The sequence below is a fragment of the Pelecanus crispus genome, chromosome 7 (genome assembly GCF_030463565.1).
Source record: "Pelecanus crispus isolate bPelCri1 chromosome 7, bPelCri1.pri, whole genome shotgun sequence".
NCBI classification, from domain to species: domain Eukaryota; kingdom Metazoa; phylum Chordata; class Aves; order Pelecaniformes; family Pelecanidae; genus Pelecanus; species Pelecanus crispus.
The window spans coordinates 39,583,038-39,604,008 of NC_134649.1; the positions used below are offsets into that span (position 1 = coordinate 39,583,038).

Sequence of the window (20,971 nt, forward strand, 5' to 3'; positions counted from 1 at the left end):
AAAATTAATTATTTTTCTTCTCAAAGAAAAAAACTCAGCTTTCTTTATGGACAGTGAAGAAAGTCCTTGAGGCACCCAGGAGCATACAAACAAATGCATCTCACTTTGCCTGCATAATTCAATAGTTATTCTTGATGTATGCCAAAAAGTAGGCTTTGATCATATAAGCTGTCTGTAGATTGGACTCACATCAATCATTGTCTATCAGAAAGGCCATTACATTCCACGGGACTTTTGATATGTGACAACTAGGCCTGAGAGGAGCTTTCCCATGCAATATATTGGAATTCAACAATAGCTTGAAACTGGAGTTTCTGTAGGGACACAGAGACTTTTTTTTGAGAAAGTTTTTTGAGAAGTTTTGAGAAAAAAAATGGAACTGCTGATCAAAGAGACAGCAGTATCAGTGACAAATAAACAAAACCAATTGTCATGGGCACTTAACCTCTGTGGTTGAGTCTTTGATCTGAATGAAAAACGGTAGAGATTTGAAGCCAGTCCCTTCTAACCCAGCTAATTTTCCAAGCTGCAAGTTAAGTTGAACAGGAAATAGTTACTAGAGTTACTGTCTTGCTTTTTACATTTCGTTTTTGTTTCATGAAAAATGTTGAATATCTGGTCCTAGGACAGAACAGGTAACTAGGCGAACTCTCAACTCTTTAGCAGGCTGGGAAAAACATTGTAATAAAGCTAGAAGCTGTAAGACAGATCTTTTGGCACTGAAAGGCAGAACTAGTAAGGAGGAAAAAAAAAGCCTTTCCCAGCTTAAAGAACAGTTCTGTTGTCTGCAGGCTTGTAAAGTTAGCTCGGGACATAGTTATTTCTTCTAAAATATTTCAGAAGGTGGCACAGGTCTGCATGGATGATATAAACCGAACTGAACCTTTTCACTAGGAATTTTGCAATGACAGATTTCCGAAAAAGAATGTTGTTTTCAAGCCACAAACAGAACAAAATGCTCTGTCATAACTGAGTCATTCACATGATTGTTACTCCAAGTAAGCAAAAACAAAAAGGTTTTGTTTGTTCTGCTTTGAAACAACTGCAGGTCATAGCTCTGGCCTGGATGAGAACAAGAGAAAAGAGAGTATTTCTGACTTTGGCGGCGCTTGTACTTCACCTTGCAGCTGAGCATCTGCCTAAAGGATGACAGTCTGATAAAGGCTACTATATAAACTGCTAGCACTACTCACATCAGAAATGCTGTAAAACTCATGTAGTTAGCAGGCATTAGTTAACTGACATTTACTAATTAATACACAGAATAAAGAAATGGTGTGCATTGCCATGGTACCTTTCTTTTAAAAAGTCAGAACAGTTTTGCCTCAAAAGGTGCTGTTGTGGTTTAGCCCCAGCCAGCAACTAAGCACCACGCAGCCGCTCGCTCACTCCCCCTGCCCCGATGGGACGGGGGAGAGAATTGGAGGAGTAAGAGTGAGAAACGCTCCTGGGTTGAGATAAGAACAGTTTCATAATTGAAATAAAGTAAAATAGTAATTATAATAATAACAATATAATAATAATAATAATAATAATAATATCCAAAGCAAGTGATGCACAATGCAATTGCTCACCACCCGCCAACCGATACCCAGACAGTTCCCGAGCAGTGATCGCTCCTCCTGGCCAGCTTATATGCTGCGCATGACGTCATATGGTATGGAATAGCCCTTTGGGCAGTTGGGATCAACTATTCTGGCTGTGCCCCCTCCCAGCTTCTTGTGCACCTGGCAGAGCATGGGAAGCTGAAAAGTCCTTGACTAGCATAAGCAGTACTTAGCAACAACTAAAAACATCAGTGTGTTATCAACATTCTTCTCATACTAAATCCAAAACACAGCACTATGCCTGCTGCTAGGAAGAAAATTAACTCTGTCCCAGCTGAAACCAGGACAGCTGCCTAAGACTTCCATTAGGAAACTGAAGCATGAGTTTTCTTTTAGCCACAAATGAAAAATCAGTCAAACTGGGAAGAAAACCCAGGTTACTGAGTCCCATGCCACAGTGAGGAATCCATTCCTCTCCCCTAACTAGGAACTTCATTTACACATTAGTTTTGCTAGGATTTTTTAATAAGCAAGAGGCTAGGTTCAGATAAAGCCGCAACAAGGTGCATATATGATCCTTTATGACAGAAGTTGGGTCTTTAAGTCAGCTTTTGCTTATGTAAGCTACAGAATCAGAAATCAAGATCTTCCCAGCCTTTGGGAGTGATGCTGCCCTTCAGGGTGACGTAGCTTTCTACCTGTGCCGTTTCTGCTCTGCACAGCAAAACTCAATGCCACGTCTCCACCTGTCCCCACTTGGTGGCCTTGGGGCATACCGGAGGCTGCAGAGATGATGTGGTTTTGGCATTCACAATAACCACATTTGTGCCCATCCGCAGACACTCAGGATGGTTGTTCATTAAATGTTCCTCCTGCTACAACACACCTGCAGAGCATTCAGACCCAGAGCATTTTTTTTTTCCTGAGAGAATAAATTGAGCTCATACATAACACAAGTCTACATACATTTCTGATGCCAAAGATCTCCTGAAAATGTTTCCCAAACGCATTTTGCAGTACTTGGATTAAAGCAAGTGTATTTATTGCCATTTTTGGATAGAGAAGGAGAATAGAGATTATACAACTGCACCTTAAATGTCCCAGCTCCAATTTTAGACAGGCTTTTACCCACCTTCTCAGAAGATCAGAGATAACATTGCTAGACCTGACAGTAAAGTGCACTATGATCTGGCCAGTAAATACATACAGCTGGGATGATTTGCTTGGAAAAAGACTCAGGATTGCACTTTCTCAAATCAAAGCCTTTTTTTTATTCCACTATTTGTTGTGAAAAAATGTTGCAAAAGGACCAGAAACAAGCACACAGACACACTTTTTTGTTTCCTAGAATTCATTTTGACTCTTAAAATTATCTGTGCAAGATACACAGACACATACAAATGCATCAGAGAAAGACAAAGAACTGGTCTTTACGTCATACACAGCTTGGTATGTTTATGGTATTATGTTTAGTATTTCTGTTGGGCTGTCTGTGTTCTCCTTACTAAATAAAGCTCTCCCCATCTATGCAGTTCATAACCGAGCATTCCTCTATCCAGACAGGATGTTTTGGAGTATTGTGAGACAACGACTGCCAAGAATTATCACAAACTGTCTAAGCAGAATGTGCATGGGGGAGGGTGAAACTGGTTTAGTGAAACAAGTTGCAAAAGCAGCAATGTCCTACCTGTGCCCAGTTGCTGAAGACCTGCCCATTGCCTCCATAAGTGACAAGCTCCTGAGGAAACTGAAACAGACAATTTAACAGTACGGCAAGCACTTTTCTGAAACATTTCACTGTATCTCCAAGCTACTTTTTTAATCTCAGTAATAAACCTTTTCTATAGCCTCTATAAAGAGGCTGCTTTGGCACTACTGAAATTGGCCTGCTTAGCTAACACACAGCAGCCAGCTCTACATGTACAGGGACTGGCATGTATCTTGGAGCACAGAACCACAAAAAGGCCTATGAATAACTAAAATCCCGTTCAGTCCATGGAAGGAGGATCATCTGCACAAGGATTAATTTCACCTATATGCCTAAATTCTTCAGTTTTTATGTGAGAGCACATATAGGAAGTAACTTGCACATTTGCTGCTGCCCTATGAATCCAGCTTCCTTATTTTCACTGTATCTTACCTGTGCCACTGAGGGATCCAGATTATTCATGATCATCAACATAATGGCTGCAGCTGATTTGGTCTTGCAAGGGTAGTCTCCTATGGGGTACGCTCTGAAACAGTAGTCACAAAAATTTAGGAGAGACACTCCGACTCACAAGGGCAACCACAGCAACATACCCCACAGGAATATCCCTGAATGCCACACATTTGAGTTGTGGGCTTTTATTCAGGAGGGAAAGGAAGAGGAAGAGGAAGAGGAAGAGGAAGAGGAAGAGGAAGAGGAAGAGAGAAAACAAAAAGAAAACCAAAAAAAAGGAGAAAGTGCAGATCTGAAATGACATACGCACCTTAACAGGCAAATCAGATTTTAACTGTTATCAGAACTAAGCAAAGAAAAAAAATTTTACTCAGCTTATTATTTGCTGAATCAGTTAATCACAATTGATTATAAATATGGTGGTCAAGAGCTCTCATTGCTTTTTAACTAGATTATTTTTGGGATGCTGGAACTGGTCTCTGTAATGCAGCTGCCAGGCCAGGCAGCTAAGTCCCGCAACGCCAAGGAAAACAGCATCAGTGGAAGCTGTCTTCAGGCTCATCAGCCCTTGTTATTTAAGATCCTATCTAAGAAAAAACACCCAGCTTGAATTTCAGTCCCAAAGAAGCTCTCAAAAACTGAACTAGGTAGGAGAAATATGGGCCTTTACTGAATAAGATGCATTTCATCCAGAAAGTTGAGAGGTAAGGTTTGGGAAACCATCACAAAGGTATTCTGAGTCAGGTCTCCTAGCACTAATGTTCTTCCAATGCCAACTGCTGCGATCATCTCACTGTTATCTTCTCTTCCACCATCTGTTTTTTATATCAACTTGCTCTAAAATTTCTGGTCCTAGATTTATAGTGTAATTCTTCAGGGCAGGGACAGTTCCTTTGCTGTGTTTGCACAGGTCTTGGTACAACTGTGCCAAGGCCTCTAAGGTATGATACCAAAAGGAAGTATAATCATTGATCAAGAGTTTTGCTCTTTCTCTTTCTGTAAGCAACACCACCATTACAGATGCTGGAAATTCCTAAACGTAGATAAGGTCATTTGGCATGATTTCTAAATAATCTTCATTTTACTGGACCATAGATCTTCAGCAGCTGGACACCTGCTTTCTACAGGGAATACAGTTACACTGAAAAGGTTAGGCTAAAGAGCGCCAACTACAAAAAAAATTGGACATACTCTGACCAGCTCATGAGCTAAGATCTGGAATGTATATTGTACAGATTTAGTGAATTGGCTCCTCCCATGATCATATGCAATTTATCCCAGCTTTTTACATCAGGATTCTAAAACAAATGCCTTGTAGTCATTGCCAAACCAGGAGGGAAAGCATTTGAGTTTTTCCGCAATACTTTTTTTATTAGTGTTTTCTGCTTTTCTAGGCTTGATATGATAAAATAACAGGTTTTCCGTGTAATGATACCAATTCATCAAGAGCAGATATTTCCACATAATATTGCCTAGAACATAAGAAACCCAAAGTTCAGATATCAGCTGAGTGTGCTGGTACGGGAACATGGCTGTTAAATGGAACAGAACCAAGTTGGACTCTGCTCCCTGGGACTTACAGAACAACAATCAAATACTACCAGACTAGAGAGGACAAAAGGCATTTTCTTAATGTGAGACTATAAGATCTATTAGAAAGAGTGATCAGTGAAATGGTCACAAAGAAAAAAATATTTGAAGCTATCAAAGAGTCACTGATGCCAGTGGTGGAAACAAGATGGTGGACTGTCTCATCCAAGCCTACTTGGAAGGTGCCCTCATCTGTAGTTCAGGACTAGGGTCCTCTGAAGTCCAGCTCTGCAATATCTTTCAGACAGCCTTCCAATTGTCCTCCCCTTAGCTGAATTTTGCAAGAGCTGACCCCAGACTAGTATGGACAGCACAGAAATATGGATGTCTGTGGAAATCGGAGTGCTTTCTAGTTGCTTGCTTTATTCAGATTTCCGTATAGACATTAACCAGGCCCCTGCTGGATGCAAAAAGGAATCAATCAGTCTAAAAAAAGCAGCCAGCCTCTGGCAGCCCTCTCTAAAACTGTTCTGCTTCACAAACATTAGCCCCATCAGCCCTAGAATGAAGTGATGCTCCAAGACCAACAGGCACATCATATTACAAACCAGGGTCTCATACAGGTTCCAATGATGGAAAGATGTACTGTCTTTCTTTTAAGCCCAGAAAGCCTTCTCTGTGAGACTGGGAAACAACCAGCTACTCACAGCAGGTCTCAAGCCATCCACTCGTCTAATCTAACTTCCTGGTTCAGTTGAGACTTGACTTGTAGCAGCCTAGGACTATTGCAAGTTTTCTGTCCAGGTTGCAATCAGAGCTCTCTGAGTAATGACTGGCCTCTAGAAACTAAGACTTGTCATGGGGCAGAACATTTTGAATCTCTGTGTATGGTAAAGCTGGCATTACCAAGCACACAACCTTGCACAATCCTTTCCCTGTGTTGAGTGGTGCTGATCTTCCCAGCAGCAAGACTGTCCTGGCCCTGCTGCAGCCTATCCAGAAAGGTGCGCAGTCTCCCTACTAGTCCCATGGGACTCTCATGAGGATAGAGAACAGGATGAAAGCCGGAGGATGAATAATCACTGTTACACAGCTTTACAGAACAGCATCCCAAAACATGCAGTATCCCTCATTGGAAATGAAACCACTGCTATCTAATGATGCACAAAACATCCAATTTATTCAGATGACGCAATTCATTAATATGTTATGACATGACTTCTACAAGAGGTAAATTAGGACACAGCAATGCCACTATTTAAAGTTCATTTTCCCAGGTGAAAGCTGGTAAGCAAATGGCACCCAAATACAATGTGAACCATCCAGTCCTTACCTCATCTCAATATCTGGAAAGAATCTGTACATATAGATATGGCCATACAGCCTGAGTTCTTCAGCAAATTCCAGCGCCAGCTTCTTTTGTATTTCAGGTGGGAAATAACGCAAGGCATTGCACAAAGCCAGCTGCCAAAAAAAACCCGAGAGGCAAAAAGCAAGGTAAAAGAGAAATAGAGGTAAATGGGTGGCCCTGAACTTTAATCAGACTCAGCTGGAAACCTGCCTAAGCTATCACAAGGATGATATAATTTAAAAGACCAAGCTCACACCAGGGGAGCTCCATTCCTGCTTTCCTATTGAAGTGTTTCCACCTGCATCTTTCCCTGTAGATTCAATTGCTGTACACATGTAACCCTCCCTTCCCACCCCCACCCCCCCCAAATTTACATGGAGAGATCTTGGAGATTTGTTAAGTAGTGCTCAATCCTATCAATATCAGACATGGACGATTTCCCTCTCACAATGCTAGGGGGCACTGAACTATCAAGGAAAAAATTGTTCAGAAATCCTTAGACTGAGACCCTGAACTTCTAGAGACACTGAAGACCCTACTGTACTTTCCATTCAAAAAAGGGATCTTAGCCCTGAGTTATGTGACATACTCCCAGATGAAGATGTTCTTGGGCTAGGTTTTATTAAAGATTCACTACATTTAGCATCCTAATGTATTGCAGAGGGTGGTGGTTTACATTATTTTATTGATGCTACATGTATCACTTCCAAATTAGCTGAACCGATTACTAGGCACTGAATTAAATTCTGCAGATGATACTACGTGGCTTACACTCCCTATTGCCTTCAAAGACATTACCCATGGTTCACAAAGTACAGTCTGTCCTTTTGGATGAAAGAAACCATAAATAAATCACTATCTTTAGTAACAGTCTGTTAAGTCATGTCTCTGTATTCCATGTTCCATGTGATTAAAACCATAATGAGAATAAAGATTTTGTCATCTTTAAAAAGCCAACTTCATGCAAAGATGGTAAAAGATCTTGTAAGTTCCCCAACAAATGGCAACACTACCCAAATGACTTTTAGCTGAAGAGATTCACAAATCATATGGAATTTCACATCTTCTTTAGGCTGATTTTTAATGGCTGTGGAAAGGATCGAAAGGGATCAAGTTTGCTCCCAAATCTGATAACAGTCTACAAAACAACCAGGGAAGCCCAGTTTTGGAGAGAGCTAGTATAGCAAGGATACTCCATGTTTGTTACACCTGCCATTGGCAGTTCAAAGAATTAAGGAAGCAAGTCTTTGCTGGAGGAAGTGAAGGGGTAGGCTGTGGTACAGGAAATAGGTATCTAGAACAAAGGCACCTAGAACCATCCAGTCTAAGTTTCAATACCATCCCACCCTGGTAAGAAGTCCTGAAAAGTTCTATAAGGCCCTAAGCTCAGTAATAAACCTCCTCATTCAACATCACTGTGGTCTGGCTCTTATGGCTAGAGCTCTCCAGCCCCTCCATTTGAACATGCTGGTCTCACATACCATAGAGCAGACTGAAAGAACAGTATCTCTAAATCGAAAAATGCCCCCTACTAAGAGAGGTTTTTTTGTTGGCATACTTGCTACTGAACAGGCATATGGTCAGACCTTTTCAGATCAGTGAAGCTATACTGATTTACACCAGCTGAGAATCAGACCAGTAAAACCCTACAAATTAGATTTGCCATTCCACACAGAGAATGACAAGGGGGAAAACCTATTTACCAGATGAGCAAATGCAACTTCCATCTTCAGATACCACCTTATTCTTCTCCAGTTAGATAAGCAGTCATTTTTCAAGGGCATGTTATTAATAAACACAAAAATACCAGCTCTATCCACACCATGACAAAATATGCGGGGATTTTCAAAGTCAATCTCAGCATCAAGCAGCCATCACAGTGAGTTCTAGATCTAAGAAATTTCTAAACTAAGAATAAAATCACCTGCACCCCTTGCAACAAAATCAAGAGGAAAATATTGCCACATTTGGCATTTTGTCTGCCTATGAGAACTGCAGGGAAGTGTCCGGATGAGTGTTTTGCTTCCAGTCTGGCAAGAATCACCCAGTCTTTGATCACTGTATTATTTGTATTATAATGAAACTGATGGGCAAATATTTTTCTTTGCCCTAAAAATACAAGCAAGCAAAATCTGGTTGGATTTTGAAATAAATTCATTCAGACTGAGCCTCTATCCTATTGATGTTACACATTAGCAGGAGCCTGAATTTTGATGATGAAAGCATTAATGAAACATGAACTTGGATGTTATATGAAGGGTGGGAAGGGCACCTTGGTTGCACAGACAATAGAGAGCTGATCTTATGAAAGAGGGCTAAGACTGGGGCTTGTTTAGCTTAACTGAACAAAGGTGACATTTGATTGCTGTCTCACTGCAGGATAAATGTCAAAGCAGGAAGGAGCTTCAGGGAAATGCTGGAAGAGGAACAAATAGCTGTGAATTAGCCATAAAAATGTACTCTTTAAATTAGAAGAATTTAAATATAAGAGATTCTGAAACAGTCTCTCAATAGGAGAGCTAGGGAGCTTAAAATTGCTTAGATGGACCCTGATAGCTTTATGAAAGGGCAATTGCCATGTGCATCAGGAAGAATTTTGCGTATTCATTATTGAATCATAAACTGCATAACCTGAGAAAGGCACTCAAGGAGCAAATTCAAATAGGCTGTTCATTATGCTTTTGCTGAAAGGCAATACAAGGCCATTATTCCTTACATTTCATTAAAGCACCATATAAAACGTTATTCTGACCTTTAAGTAGGATTGATTTTACCTGTAACTGACACATTGCAATCTGAATATTAGACATTGTGCATTTGATATTTAGGTGTTCTTCCTGTTCATAACTTCCACTGACAGAAGCTTAAGCTGCACATCCTCAGCACCTCTGAAAAAACAGGTCCAGAGTTCATGGGTGTCTTAAAAAAAAAAAACAATTGCACTTATACTTCTAAGCCTGATAGGTTGTTTTAAAAAACCCACTCTGAATTTGCCGAGTTACCGATTCATTTCAGCTCAGTGCAATACAAGCACCAGATGCAAAGCCCTCCTCTTAGATCTGCCAGCTGGACCCAAACGTGATTCTGCTTCCATTTAACCAAGATTCAGACCTCTCGATGTCAGGAAAAGGTAGTCAAAAGAACCCATGAAATCCTGCTCCAATCAATCAGCTGTAAATAGCTTTGTTGTGAGATTTTCTTGAGAAATCAAGAATACCAGCCTCTTTATTAATTCATGTTTGTTGAAGAACCAGTGCCTTTTCAGAAGGAATGGCATTCATTCCCCTTTTCTAACACCATCATCAGAACTTCCAATTCAAGGATCTGGAGACACTCAAACACCACGATGTGCAGTCTCCCTGTTTACTGAGGGGAAGGGAAGCATGGGGAGAAGTGACTACCTAAACTCTACAACAGTTTCTTTCTTAGTTCTGCCCTTTCCTGGTGGAGATGTTGCTTGCCTCCCACTTGTCCTCTTCTGCCTGATGATATCCAGGTCCAGAATCTTTGCTAGCACTATTCTCTAAACAGCAACTATAAAAGCAAGATGGTTGTTTCATCTATTATTCTTCCTGATAGGTCCCAGTTTAGATCAGCTCAGCTGGGAAGTAAGCATCTCTGACTGGCCATTGCTATAAATGCCCCATGGGCTGCGAAAGTTTAATCAAGTTCTTTATCATCCAGACATTCCAGAACAGAAGCCAACAGGTTGGCTTTCCCAATCCACATATAAACTTTTAAAAGTGGCCACATTTCTGGATGTGTAAAGCAACCATTAAGGTTTCCACCAAGCCAGGAAACATGAAATTATTTCTCTACCCTTAAGTGGCTTAGTGGCAGACTTGGTAGTGTTAGGTTAATGGTTGGACTGGATGATCTTAAAGGCCTTTTCCAACCTAAACAATTCTATGATTCTAAATGCCCTGCTCCTTCTCCAGAAAGTTCAACAAGAACTTCAGGTGCTATGCAACTTCACAGTCTCTGATTTTCAGCTCTTTGTACTAGGATGTCATGAAGCAGCAAGGCACAGCTGCTCCTTAAGGGATATGGAGTCAGAGTAACATAGCCAGCAGGACAGGCACCTCACCAGCCAGGGTCCTGCCTCATGGTACCTGAGAGAGATGAGCAGGGCAGCCCAGGGATGGCAGCCAGGTTCTACCAGGAGTCCAGATCATCAGGCAAGATCTTGGTAATGTGCAGGTCTGGGGCCAAGCTAGGAGTGCAAGTCAGGATCAAGTCTGGTGATGGTTGCCACAGAGAGACAGGACCCAGAAATCACCAAGAAGGCTCATAGTGGCAAGTCAGCCCACAGGTTGGAGACCAGATCAATGAGGTCCATGGCCAGGCAGTGGAACACCCTGTGACAGAATTAGGGACAGGCACATCTCTAACATAACTAAGATGAAAGTCCCAGACCTGAGCTTAAATGGAGCCCCTAAGCCTATGGACAGAGGGCATGGGTGGAGATCTCAGGTGAAGCTTGTCAAGGTCATCAAGGCCCATTACTGACCTCAGGGCCCCATGAGAGACACAAGTGATAGCGCAATCAGGTAACAGATGATCATGCTGGGGTAGCAGGAAGATTGTAACATGATTTGGCTCTAAGATAGGTAAAAGAACTGCTGCATGGATGAAGACATACCATTTTTTCCTGATTCTGAGCAACACTGAGAAGTGCACATTCTTCCCAACTTGCTCCAGCTTTACTGGCATGTCAGTGAGTATTGAGCATGCAGCATCCTTGTTCTGCAAAGGACACACCATGCTAAGATTTTTAGGGGTAGTTTCTTTGTAACATATTTACATTAAGACACAGATGCTGAGAAACAGAAAGCTAGGGTTTCCTGAGCTGTGGAGGGAAAGAGAGAGAATGTGGCTGTTTCAGGCCTCAGGCAAAGAATGCCGAAGGAAGAGAACTCAGGAAACATATAAACAGAATCAATTATAAGAAATGGCTTGATTTACCCAAGAAGATTCAAGTTGGTATGATTGGAAGAATTATATACCTCTTCAGCAAGCCCCAAAACACACAGAACTTTATAAATCTCACTTGCAGGATCTCTATTATAACCACAAAAGGAGGCCCAAGAAAATAAAACATCGGCAGTGCTAAGGTTTATTATTGATTGTAGAAAGGACTAAAACTGGAATGAAGGCATATGAAGAGAGGGACAAATCCTGAGGAAATTAGCACAGCATTATTAACTTCACTTCTGTCAAAGCTTCCCCTGAGTACTTCAGTTAGAAAATGAACACAGTGTCATACATAAAGACAAGCCTCGCAATATGCTCAGCATTATATACTGCCAGCAAAATCTGGAAGCTTGTCCCAAGACTTAAAAACCACCTTGTAGACAGACAAACCTTTCTGTAGTTGTCTGTCTACATGCTTTTCTAAGCATGGAACACCTCTTAAAAAAGAGAGATTTGACCTTTCAGATATAAAATAAATACCAGCTGAGCCTCTAACTGTTAAGAGTTTAAGGTGGAAGATTAAGAGTAAAATAAATCAGAAAGGAAGCTTTAAATCTTTAACAGTCTAATAAAAAACCCAGCTAGCATAACGTCTTATCACATGTGGTAGATAAGAAGGAGAGATGAGGGCAGGATGTTAGACAGTAGACTGGGACCAGAAAATCTGTCCTCCTCCCCGCAACACTTAAAGGAGGCAGGAAACTATTCCAGTTTCTATATAGGGAGTGAGGACTTTGTCATTACGTTTCTCTCCCCATGTAGAGAGTAAGGTTTGGCATCCTTTTGAGAGATATCATCTCTCCTGCAACATGGACTCCTTCATGCTATAGCAGACTTCTCATGGGGAAATGTGGTTTAGCAAAGGCAAGGGATAAAATGGAGGTCATTGGCAATGTTCTGACATACAGTGAAACTCAACCCCTGCTCCTTTGTTTTCACAGCCATCACCACACACCACAGCACACTTCTGCACACTTAGTAGCCACGCTTCTATGTGTCTGAGCTGTCCCAGGCACAGACAGGATGCCTCAACCATGAATGCTCCTGACATTGAAGTATATCCTCTTTGGATATCTCACAGCTGTTCCTCTTTCAACCCTTTGACTAGGCTCTTCTCTGCTTCTGGAAGCAGACTTTGAAAGAATTTGGCAGCTGATGCCAGTGGGGAACTCCCACAAAGGCAAGGAAGTTGTGAGCAACTTGTTAGTGGGGAAGGAACTTCTGTGTTCTGACCAGAATGTCACATTATAAGTGATGTTACATGTGATGAAGCACAGACTTTCAAAATAAGGAACCCACCTTATCCTCTCCCACACAAATTCCTAAGGATGTCCACCCATTGACCATTATTTTCTGCTGATGATTTTTTTAAAATCTCTAACATGAAATAATGCAATGATTACTTTAGTATGTACATAGACTATTCAAACAAAAAGAGACAGGAGAAGAATTACACAACTAAAGACAAATAATTAACTCAACTCCCTACAAACTTGCCTAAATTCCAGGACGCTTCAGACTACTGGTTAAAATAAATTATCTTTGGAACTTTTATGCAAATATACAGATGTGTAGCTTGTCCCATGATGCTGATTCACCACATTTGATGTTTATTGTATTTGAGCAGGTAGCTTTCACTCCCATACATATGCAGTGTTTTTGTAACAGCATTCATAATTTCATCTCCAAGGAACAATGCTGGATTGACAGCATTGAATAACGCCTCTTATTTAGCCATTTAAAGTCACAGAAGCTGTTGTGCAGCAAATCTCCCTCCTATCAACCTTCTTATCTCTGGGGGAGGAAGAAAGCAAGCAAGCAGAAGAGTTTCCAGTACTTTGTTCCATTACCCACTGAAATTATAACACAAACGAAACACATTTGTCACAGTTAGGTGTGCACTCAGAAAAGCATTTGAGGTAATCAGGTCTGCTGCCCCAAGATACATTTATCTGAAAGGAAGAGAAGTGAGGCCCTGTGAAACCCCATGTTACCTTTTTCTCCTGAGCAGTGAGATTAGGAGTTCTCACGGGTGCATGGGGTATTCCTTTCCTCTGACCTCTGTTTTCAGGCAAAGGGTATAGAGGAAGGCCACGACAGATTTCCTTCAGGCTGGTCATAGCTGCTGAGGAAATATGAGGAGGAAAGGCAAGGCAAACTGGAGAGGTACAAGGAATGGAGAATGAAGGGTGCAGGCAAGCAAGATGCTAAGTGATTCAGAAGTACCACCACTCTGGGGTGATCTCAGAGAGGACAGCCTGTCCTCTGGCTTTTGCGAACTGGCCTGTCAAACAGAAAGGGCAGGTGGCACAGGTGACACACCTCCCCCCCTGTGCCATGCCATTGGCTCTTCCCTCCTCCCCCAAAATGAATGATTCACAGTTTTGTTGTTTATTCTCTGGGTGCTTTGTCAGCTGGTGCTGTACTAAGCCACTAGAGCAAACTCAGTCACTTTCCAAATCATCTGATTCCCCCAATGTCCTAATGGTTGGACTGGATGATCTTAAAGGCCTTTTCCAACCTAAACAATTCTATGATTCTAAATGCCCTGCTCCTTCTCCAGAAAGTTCAACAAGAACTTCAGGTGCTATGCAACTTCACAGTCTCTGATTTTCAGCTCTTTGTACTAGGATGTCATGAAGCAGCAAGGCACAGCTGCTCCTTAAGGGATATGGAGTCAGAGTAACACAGCCAGCAGGACAGTCCTTAAGGGATATGGAGTCAGAGTAACACAGCCAGCAGGACAGGCACCTCACCAGCCAGGGTCCTGCCTCATGGTACCTGAGAGAGATGAGCAGGGCAGCCCAGGGATGTCTGGATGTCTGGAGCATGAACCTTGCCTGAGACCTCAAGGATTGTACATTTACATTTCTATAGTTTAGGAACTAACTAAAGTTAATAATTATTATTCACGTCACTGTTCATACACACTGTTCAGCTAAGATGGGCATTCTCTGTTTGACACCTCTAGGTATGGGCTGTTCCTCAGATCTCATCAATTCATCTTCTAGACAACAGCAGTTGTCAACAATAACAGCAAAATCTCCCCTCTTAGCTCACAGGCATGAAATGATTTTACTAGTGTTAAACTGGAGATGTACTCATTAGCACTGGTAGTGGTTTCCTCAAGACAGGCAATAACTGGGGGAAGAATTAAGGCTTTCAGTTCTAAGTCACTTTTATACCCTACAATCAACAACAACTAGAAAGTCTTATGGTACTGCCATCCAGACATCACAAGTAAATTAATATACTTAACTTCGATTTTTCCACTTAAGAGTGCAACATGAACTTTGCTCTCCATTTTGAGTTGTTTAAATTATACAGGAGCTTCTTGACCTTTACTACATCCATGGAACTACAACTCTTGGCCAGGGAATTTTGTCAAGTGCCACAGTTCAAGCCTGGTGAAATTAACTGGGAGAAACATTTCAGTTAGGAATGAGCCTAAAATCTGGGAATAAAAAAATACTGTGTTTTCCCGCAAAGGCAGCAATCAACAGGCAATAACAACAAAGCACAATTATTAAATGACAGCATCTCATTTATGTCACATTGGCTTTAGCTCTAGGACATTCTGCACATCCCCAGCTCCCAGTGAAGATGCTTGAGTTGAAAGAACACAGAACATCCCAGGGGAGCTGAGTGCACAGCAGAGTCAAACCTTCTGAAGGATACTCAGTCATTTATGGCAGGAGAATTTTGTTTTGTAATTATACAGTATTTTAGCTGTTTTCAAACAAAAGGCAAAGACAAAAAGGAGAGGGAAAAGCCTCCTTCACCTTTTAAGATTTCTATTGGGTTTTCTTATTAAAAACATACAAAAAAGGAAGATAAGGGTAAAGTCAGAAAACACTACCCCAAACCCTAGCTAAATAACCCTGCCTTACATAAACATTCCCACCCCAAAGGGAAATAAATCTTTCCTTATTCTTCTTTGTATGACCCACATTCTCCAAATCCCTCTAAGGTCTGATCCTGTGCACACTTGGGCACAAGAATAACCTCGTCTACACTTGGACTGCCGTCAGACCTGCTTCCCTCTGTGACATTAAGCAGAAGTTAATGGCCTTATGCTGTCGTGAAAGCTGAAGAAAGAGAGAGTGAAGCTGGGAGGGAAACTTACTCCCTGAATTAAAATTATTTCTAGGGCTGAGCACTTTCACCCCCTTATTGCTACACACCGGAGCTTCTCTGGGTCCCTGGGAGCTTTGTGTAGAAACATTGGAAGTCAGGTTGGATGGGGCTCTGAGCAACCTGGTTAAAGCTGTCCCTGCTCACTGCAGGGGGGTTGGGCTGGATGATCCCTAAAGGTCCCTTCCAACCCAAAGCATTCTATGATTCTGTGATAAATCCGACTTCAGGGATGTGCCCGGTGTTGGCTGGGGCAGGCAGTGTGTCGGCGGTGCCAGAGCAGCCACCCCAGCTTCTCTGGGGACTCACAAGCGCCCTGGCAGCCCAGCTCACGCCTGCGAGTACGGAAAGAAACCCGACGCGTGTTCCCCCTTGCACACCGTGCGAGCCATCCCCAAACCAAACCCCGAAGCCACCCCGCTCCCCCCACGCCCGGGGGCTGCCTTGGGGGTGCCTGGGCGGGGGGCTGCGTCCCCGGGGCGGCGGGCAGTGCCCGGCTGCGGGGCAGCTGTCGTGTGCCGGCCGGCCTGGCAGAGGGTGCTGCAGGGACAGCGGGCAGCGGCCCGCCGGGCTGCGCAGCCCGCGCCGCCCTGCACACGCACACGCACACGCACACGCACACGCACACACGAACACACATGAACACGCACACACACGCACATGAACACGCACACGCACCGGCTCCCCGAGGCGAACATGCGGCTGGAAAACAACGCCTGCATCTGAGCGCAGCGAGGACCAGCCCAGGCGGCGAGGAGGTGCGGAACCGACCCATCCTCCTCCTCCTCCACCCTAAAAAAAAAAAAAAAAAAAAAAAAAAAAAGCAGCACATATAAAGAACAGGAAGAAGATCACATGTTGTAATAATCCCCTTTGCAGCCAGACAGGACCAGAGAGGAGAACTGCCCAGTTAGGACTGAGAGATGTGCTAGAGGCTGAAAGGGAGGCAGAGGCAAAACTTGAAGACCACTAACCGGCCCTCGGGAGGGAAGGAACCCCCCAGCCCTACGCCTGGCTGTGGCAGGAGGGAGGAAGGATCCTCCAGCCCACCCCCCCACCCCCTCCCCTTTTTCCCCTCTCGCCTGGGCGCCGGGCATTGCACCTCCACCCCAGGAGAGCAGCCCCGCTCCGAGCCTGCCCTCCTGCCCCTCCCCGTGAACAGCAGCCCCCAAATCGCGGCCAGAACCCGCGGTCCAGCAGCAGAGACGGCAGGGGATTTCTCAGGCACCGGCACCGGCGAGCTGGCGTTGGGTTTGTTTTTTACTCTTATCCCCTGGCGCTCGCTGTGTGAAGCAAATCCCTTGGAGGTGGGGGAGAAGTGGCTTCCGTGACAGCGGAGGGAGGAGGGAAATAAAATAAAATAAACCAAACCAAAATAAAAAGAGAGAAGAGCCAAGAAAGCACTTGCTTCTCATCATCTCTCAGGGAGAAACGCCAACTCTGTTCTTCTTCTGACCCTCTGCTGCAAGGAGCAAAGGGAAAGAAGGTACTGGGGTAGAGCTAACAAAGCAGGGTTCACGCCGCCGGGACCCCCGCGCTCCCCCGGTTAGCAGCAGGCTGCGGGAGGTGCGAGGGGGGTAGGGAAGGTTGCCAGGGGGAAGCCAGGCAAAGCCAAAACGAAGCTCCTCCAAAAGCAAGGAGCAGAAATGAAAGTTTCAAAATAGCATCCAAACAACCGCAAAGCACCGGACCGAAGAGAGCTCTCCGCGTCGCATCGGCCCTCGATGGTGCATTCGAGGGGCTGCATCAGGGATGTGAATGACCCCGGCCTGCTGCATGGAGAGGGGTAAAGACAGAGAAAATCCTTGTTATTTATTTATTTATTGGAAGCAATGTATGGGTGACACCCAGAAGGCATCTGAGCCCTGAAAAAAAAAACACCTCTGGACCCAAACGAGAACAAGAAGAATGAGACAGCAGCCTTGACCCCTACACTGAGAGGAAGGTGAGCTGAAAGGAAGAAAATACAGAAAAGCCATGCAAGCACCAAACCTGTAGATTACTGCGGCTTTTTTTTTCTTCACTGAGGATAGATTTTTTACTGACAGCCATGCAGCATAAAGGCATCATGCTGATTGTGTTCTTGGAATATTTTATTTCTGGCCATGGGGAAGCAGGTAAGCAAAATAAATCAATATTGCCATTCATGAAATAATTTTTCCTAAGTTTAGCAAGGGGAAAGGGGATAGAAATCAGGTGTGTTTGTTAAAAAAAAAGTATGTCAACATCTTTATTTTAGATTGGATTTTTATAATGAATCTGGGTTAGTCAATGTATACAAATGCTTCTTATTCCTTACAATACACAGCTTTATAGCTCAGCCTCCTCCCAAAGACTTATAATAGGATGTACAGTTTCATACATCCTTAAAAGGAAAAAGTCTATTATTTTTGTGAATGAAAGAAAAGTGAGAGAGAAAGAAAGAGGTAGATGGACTGAGATATGCTGGGTATTTGTTTTGAGGATGAAACACTGCCTTCCTAGGCAGGACAAGAGTGAAATGACAACATCCTTGGACAGCATCACTGTAGGAATCTGAATTATTCTCTGTTAATTTTGCATCATTAAAAGTCAGAGACACTCTTTAGGAATTACTATTTATCCAAGACAGTCCATTCCTTCAGTCACTTAATAGTTAACATGCAGTGGACAAGATTAAATTAGCATTAGAGAAAAAATGCATTAGGACAGAAAGAAAAGTTGATTAGTTGTGTGTGCATATGTGGGTGTACAAATAAGCATATATAGGAATGATACAGCTGTAATGGTATTTACATAGGGTCCTAAAAATACCTGGATTATGATGGAGACAAATTCCTTAAGGGAAAGGAAGCAAAGCATTAGATTTTCTTCTTCCTGCTGTGATTTAATACATCTTTAAGTTTAAAAGGGATGAATTACGAAGATCAGGTCAGAAAAATAAAAATAATTATTCATAAAACAACAATACCTCCTTGGTGACTTTTCCTTTGAGATACTAGCTTGGGATCTCTCTTTCTGTACAGGAAAGCATATCAGTGGTTTAAATTTCACCTGTGTGCTCAGAGTATTAGGACAGGAACAACACTCTTCATGCAGCGATTTCAAAGTGATTGAAGTGTTCAGCTCCCCTGCAAGCTCCAGTAAAGTCAAAGGCAGATCAGGTGGCTTCAGCTCAGATTATTCCCTAGCTAGAACCTTTTTGATAACACAGACACCAGATTTCCATAACTGCAAGAGATCTTTTCTTAAAAACTGAAAATAGCTCTTAAATTTACAATCCTGTCATATTATCCAGTGACTCATTGGGAAAAAGGCTGTCTATCACAACATGGCAGGGAATGAGTGAAGGGAGGACATGTACCTTAGCCCTCTTAGTGTCTTGTCTTGGGCACTCGCTAGCTTCCTGGGCTAGGACTCTCCCTATAGGATACATATGTTGACACACAGCACAGAAAGGTTACAGAGATGTCTTGTAAAGTTGCTGACACTGTTGTGGAAAGCAGCCTATTATAAACTAGCGTAAATTTGCTCTGCATCCAATTCACAAAGTGAAAATGAACCTTCAAGGAAATGCAGCCCACAGGTGACTGCTTGGAAAGTGAATTTGAGGGGAGCAAGCGTGTTCTGTATGGAGCTAAACACACTCAGAATAATGGTGTAGGACAGAGTGAATAACAGCAAAATAATTGGATATTGAAGGTGATGACACTAAGGATTCAATGTCACTTTAAATAAATATACACTGCTTGGTCAAAAGGTTGCACAAACCATCAGCCTGTGAAAGCACAAGGGTTACCTGTTCATTTTTAATTATTTTTTTTTCAGAAGCAATATAAAAATCTTGAAGTAACCTTGAGTCTTTACAGATCCTGTTACAGGCAGGGTCAGTACTGCTCAGACTAAGGTTAGTTCAGACAGTGTTTAGCCAATATGTGTAAAATGATTTGGAAGTCTTAGCCTTTTCCTGAGCAGAGAGGTGTATAGGGAAGTATGTTTCTGACATACTTTATTAGCCTATACAGTAAACTCCCTTTTCAGACCTATAGTTTGTCCCTCCTGGTCAGAAATGAAACAAATTGAGGGGGCAGCTGTGTGGGGAGCACGATGTACAATATTTGTAGGGAGTACAATATTTGCCTTCTGCCATTTCTGTGCAGAGAAGACAGTCTGGGTTGTCAAGATTGGCTCCTTAGATCTTTAAATATAATGCCAAGGGAAAAAAAACCCAAACTTGAGTGGCTAGGCTGGAGAAGTCACCTGGGGTTTATATTGTGAGATGTGACACTTGTCCCCTAGTCTTATGCAGGTGGATGGCGTTACGCCCCTCAAATAAACTCTGCAGTGGTCTGAAAACTCTTGCATACTGGGACAGTTAATGGGACTGACAACAGCTTGGGCTCTTGCTTCAGCCCCAGCCAGCCCAGACCTCCCCAGGGGAGCAGCACCCCGGGGAGCAGCGCCTGGGCCAGCTCTGCACCCGATGGCAGCCCTCCAAAAGGGGGCGTGGTGTGGTCAAAAATGGCCATTTCTAGCACCAAGCTTAAAATCAATTGCAGGACCTGATTATCAGCAGGGTTTGGTTTCCTCTGGTCTGGGGTTATTCAGCTCATCTGCAAAGGAAGCTGTAGGTGTTGGAGCCCACCCTTGTTCCAGGAGGAATGTGGGCAGGCAGACTGCAACTGGCCACAATGGAAGAGAGCCCAAATCTGGGATCTTACTCTTCTGTCCATGCCTCAGGTCATGGAGGCAGCTTGGTTTTGTAGCATATTCAGAACTTCACCTCTTGGCTATTTATGAAGTCTGGCTCATTAGCTCCAGTTATCGGAGCTATTTCAGTGCAGAAGTACACCAGGCTACTCTTAAATGGATGAAGACGTGCCAAACTTATTGCACGTTGGCCCCAGACAAACCAAAGGGTTGTATAGCACTTTTGTTGTAACCAGCATTAAGGGATGAAGTTCTAGGTCTGATTAATAAAAACTTGAGCAACTCATGTCCCCAGGGTGGTTAGCTTTAAAAGAACATTTAAAAGTTTTTGGTTATTAATAAAAAAGTTAAACAGATATAGAATACACTTCAGAACCAATCCAGGTTGGACATACATGCTGAAACTACTCCATCAAAAACATAGCAGAAGATGCCCAAAGGTTTTAGAGTTTACATGTTGCTCAGAACTGTGAAATTTGCTCTCCTGTCTCACTGTAGGAGACTTGAACGCACAAAATCATAAATTTGCATATGGAAAAGAAATAAAAATTCCAATTCAAATCGCTTATAAAATATTAGGCATCT

General features: G+C 42.9%; 2 protein-coding genes across 2 annotated transcripts in view; one reads left to right on the forward strand and one right to left on the reverse strand.

The window, feature by feature from the left end:
* The window catches only part of UROC1 (urocanate hydratase 1), a 45,177-nt gene extending 31,492 nt beyond the window's left edge, over window positions 1–13,685 (reverse strand). Inside the window, exons 1-4 of the mRNA XM_075714690.1 lie at window positions 13,558–13,685; window positions 6,572–6,702; window positions 3,688–3,781; window positions 3,235–3,294 (exon numbers count right to left, since the gene is read on the reverse strand). Of these exons, the coding sequence (XP_075570805.1) occupies window positions 3,235–3,294; window positions 3,688–3,781; window positions 6,572–6,702; window positions 13,558–13,683 (411 nt within the window). The 5' untranslated portion in view covers window positions 13,684–13,685. The remainder of the gene's footprint in view (window positions 1–3,234; window positions 3,295–3,687; window positions 3,782–6,571; window positions 6,703–13,557) is intronic.
* A 4,062-nt stretch (window positions 13,686–17,747) lies between these two features.
* Window positions 17,748–20,971, forward strand: part of LOC104035030 (netrin-4) — a 51,085-nt gene continuing 47,861 nt past the window's right edge. Inside the window, exon 1 of the mRNA XM_009488186.1 lies at window positions 17,748–17,814. Within this exon, the coding sequence (XP_009486461.1) occupies window positions 17,748–17,814 (67 nt within the window). The remainder of the gene's footprint in view (window positions 17,815–20,971) is intronic.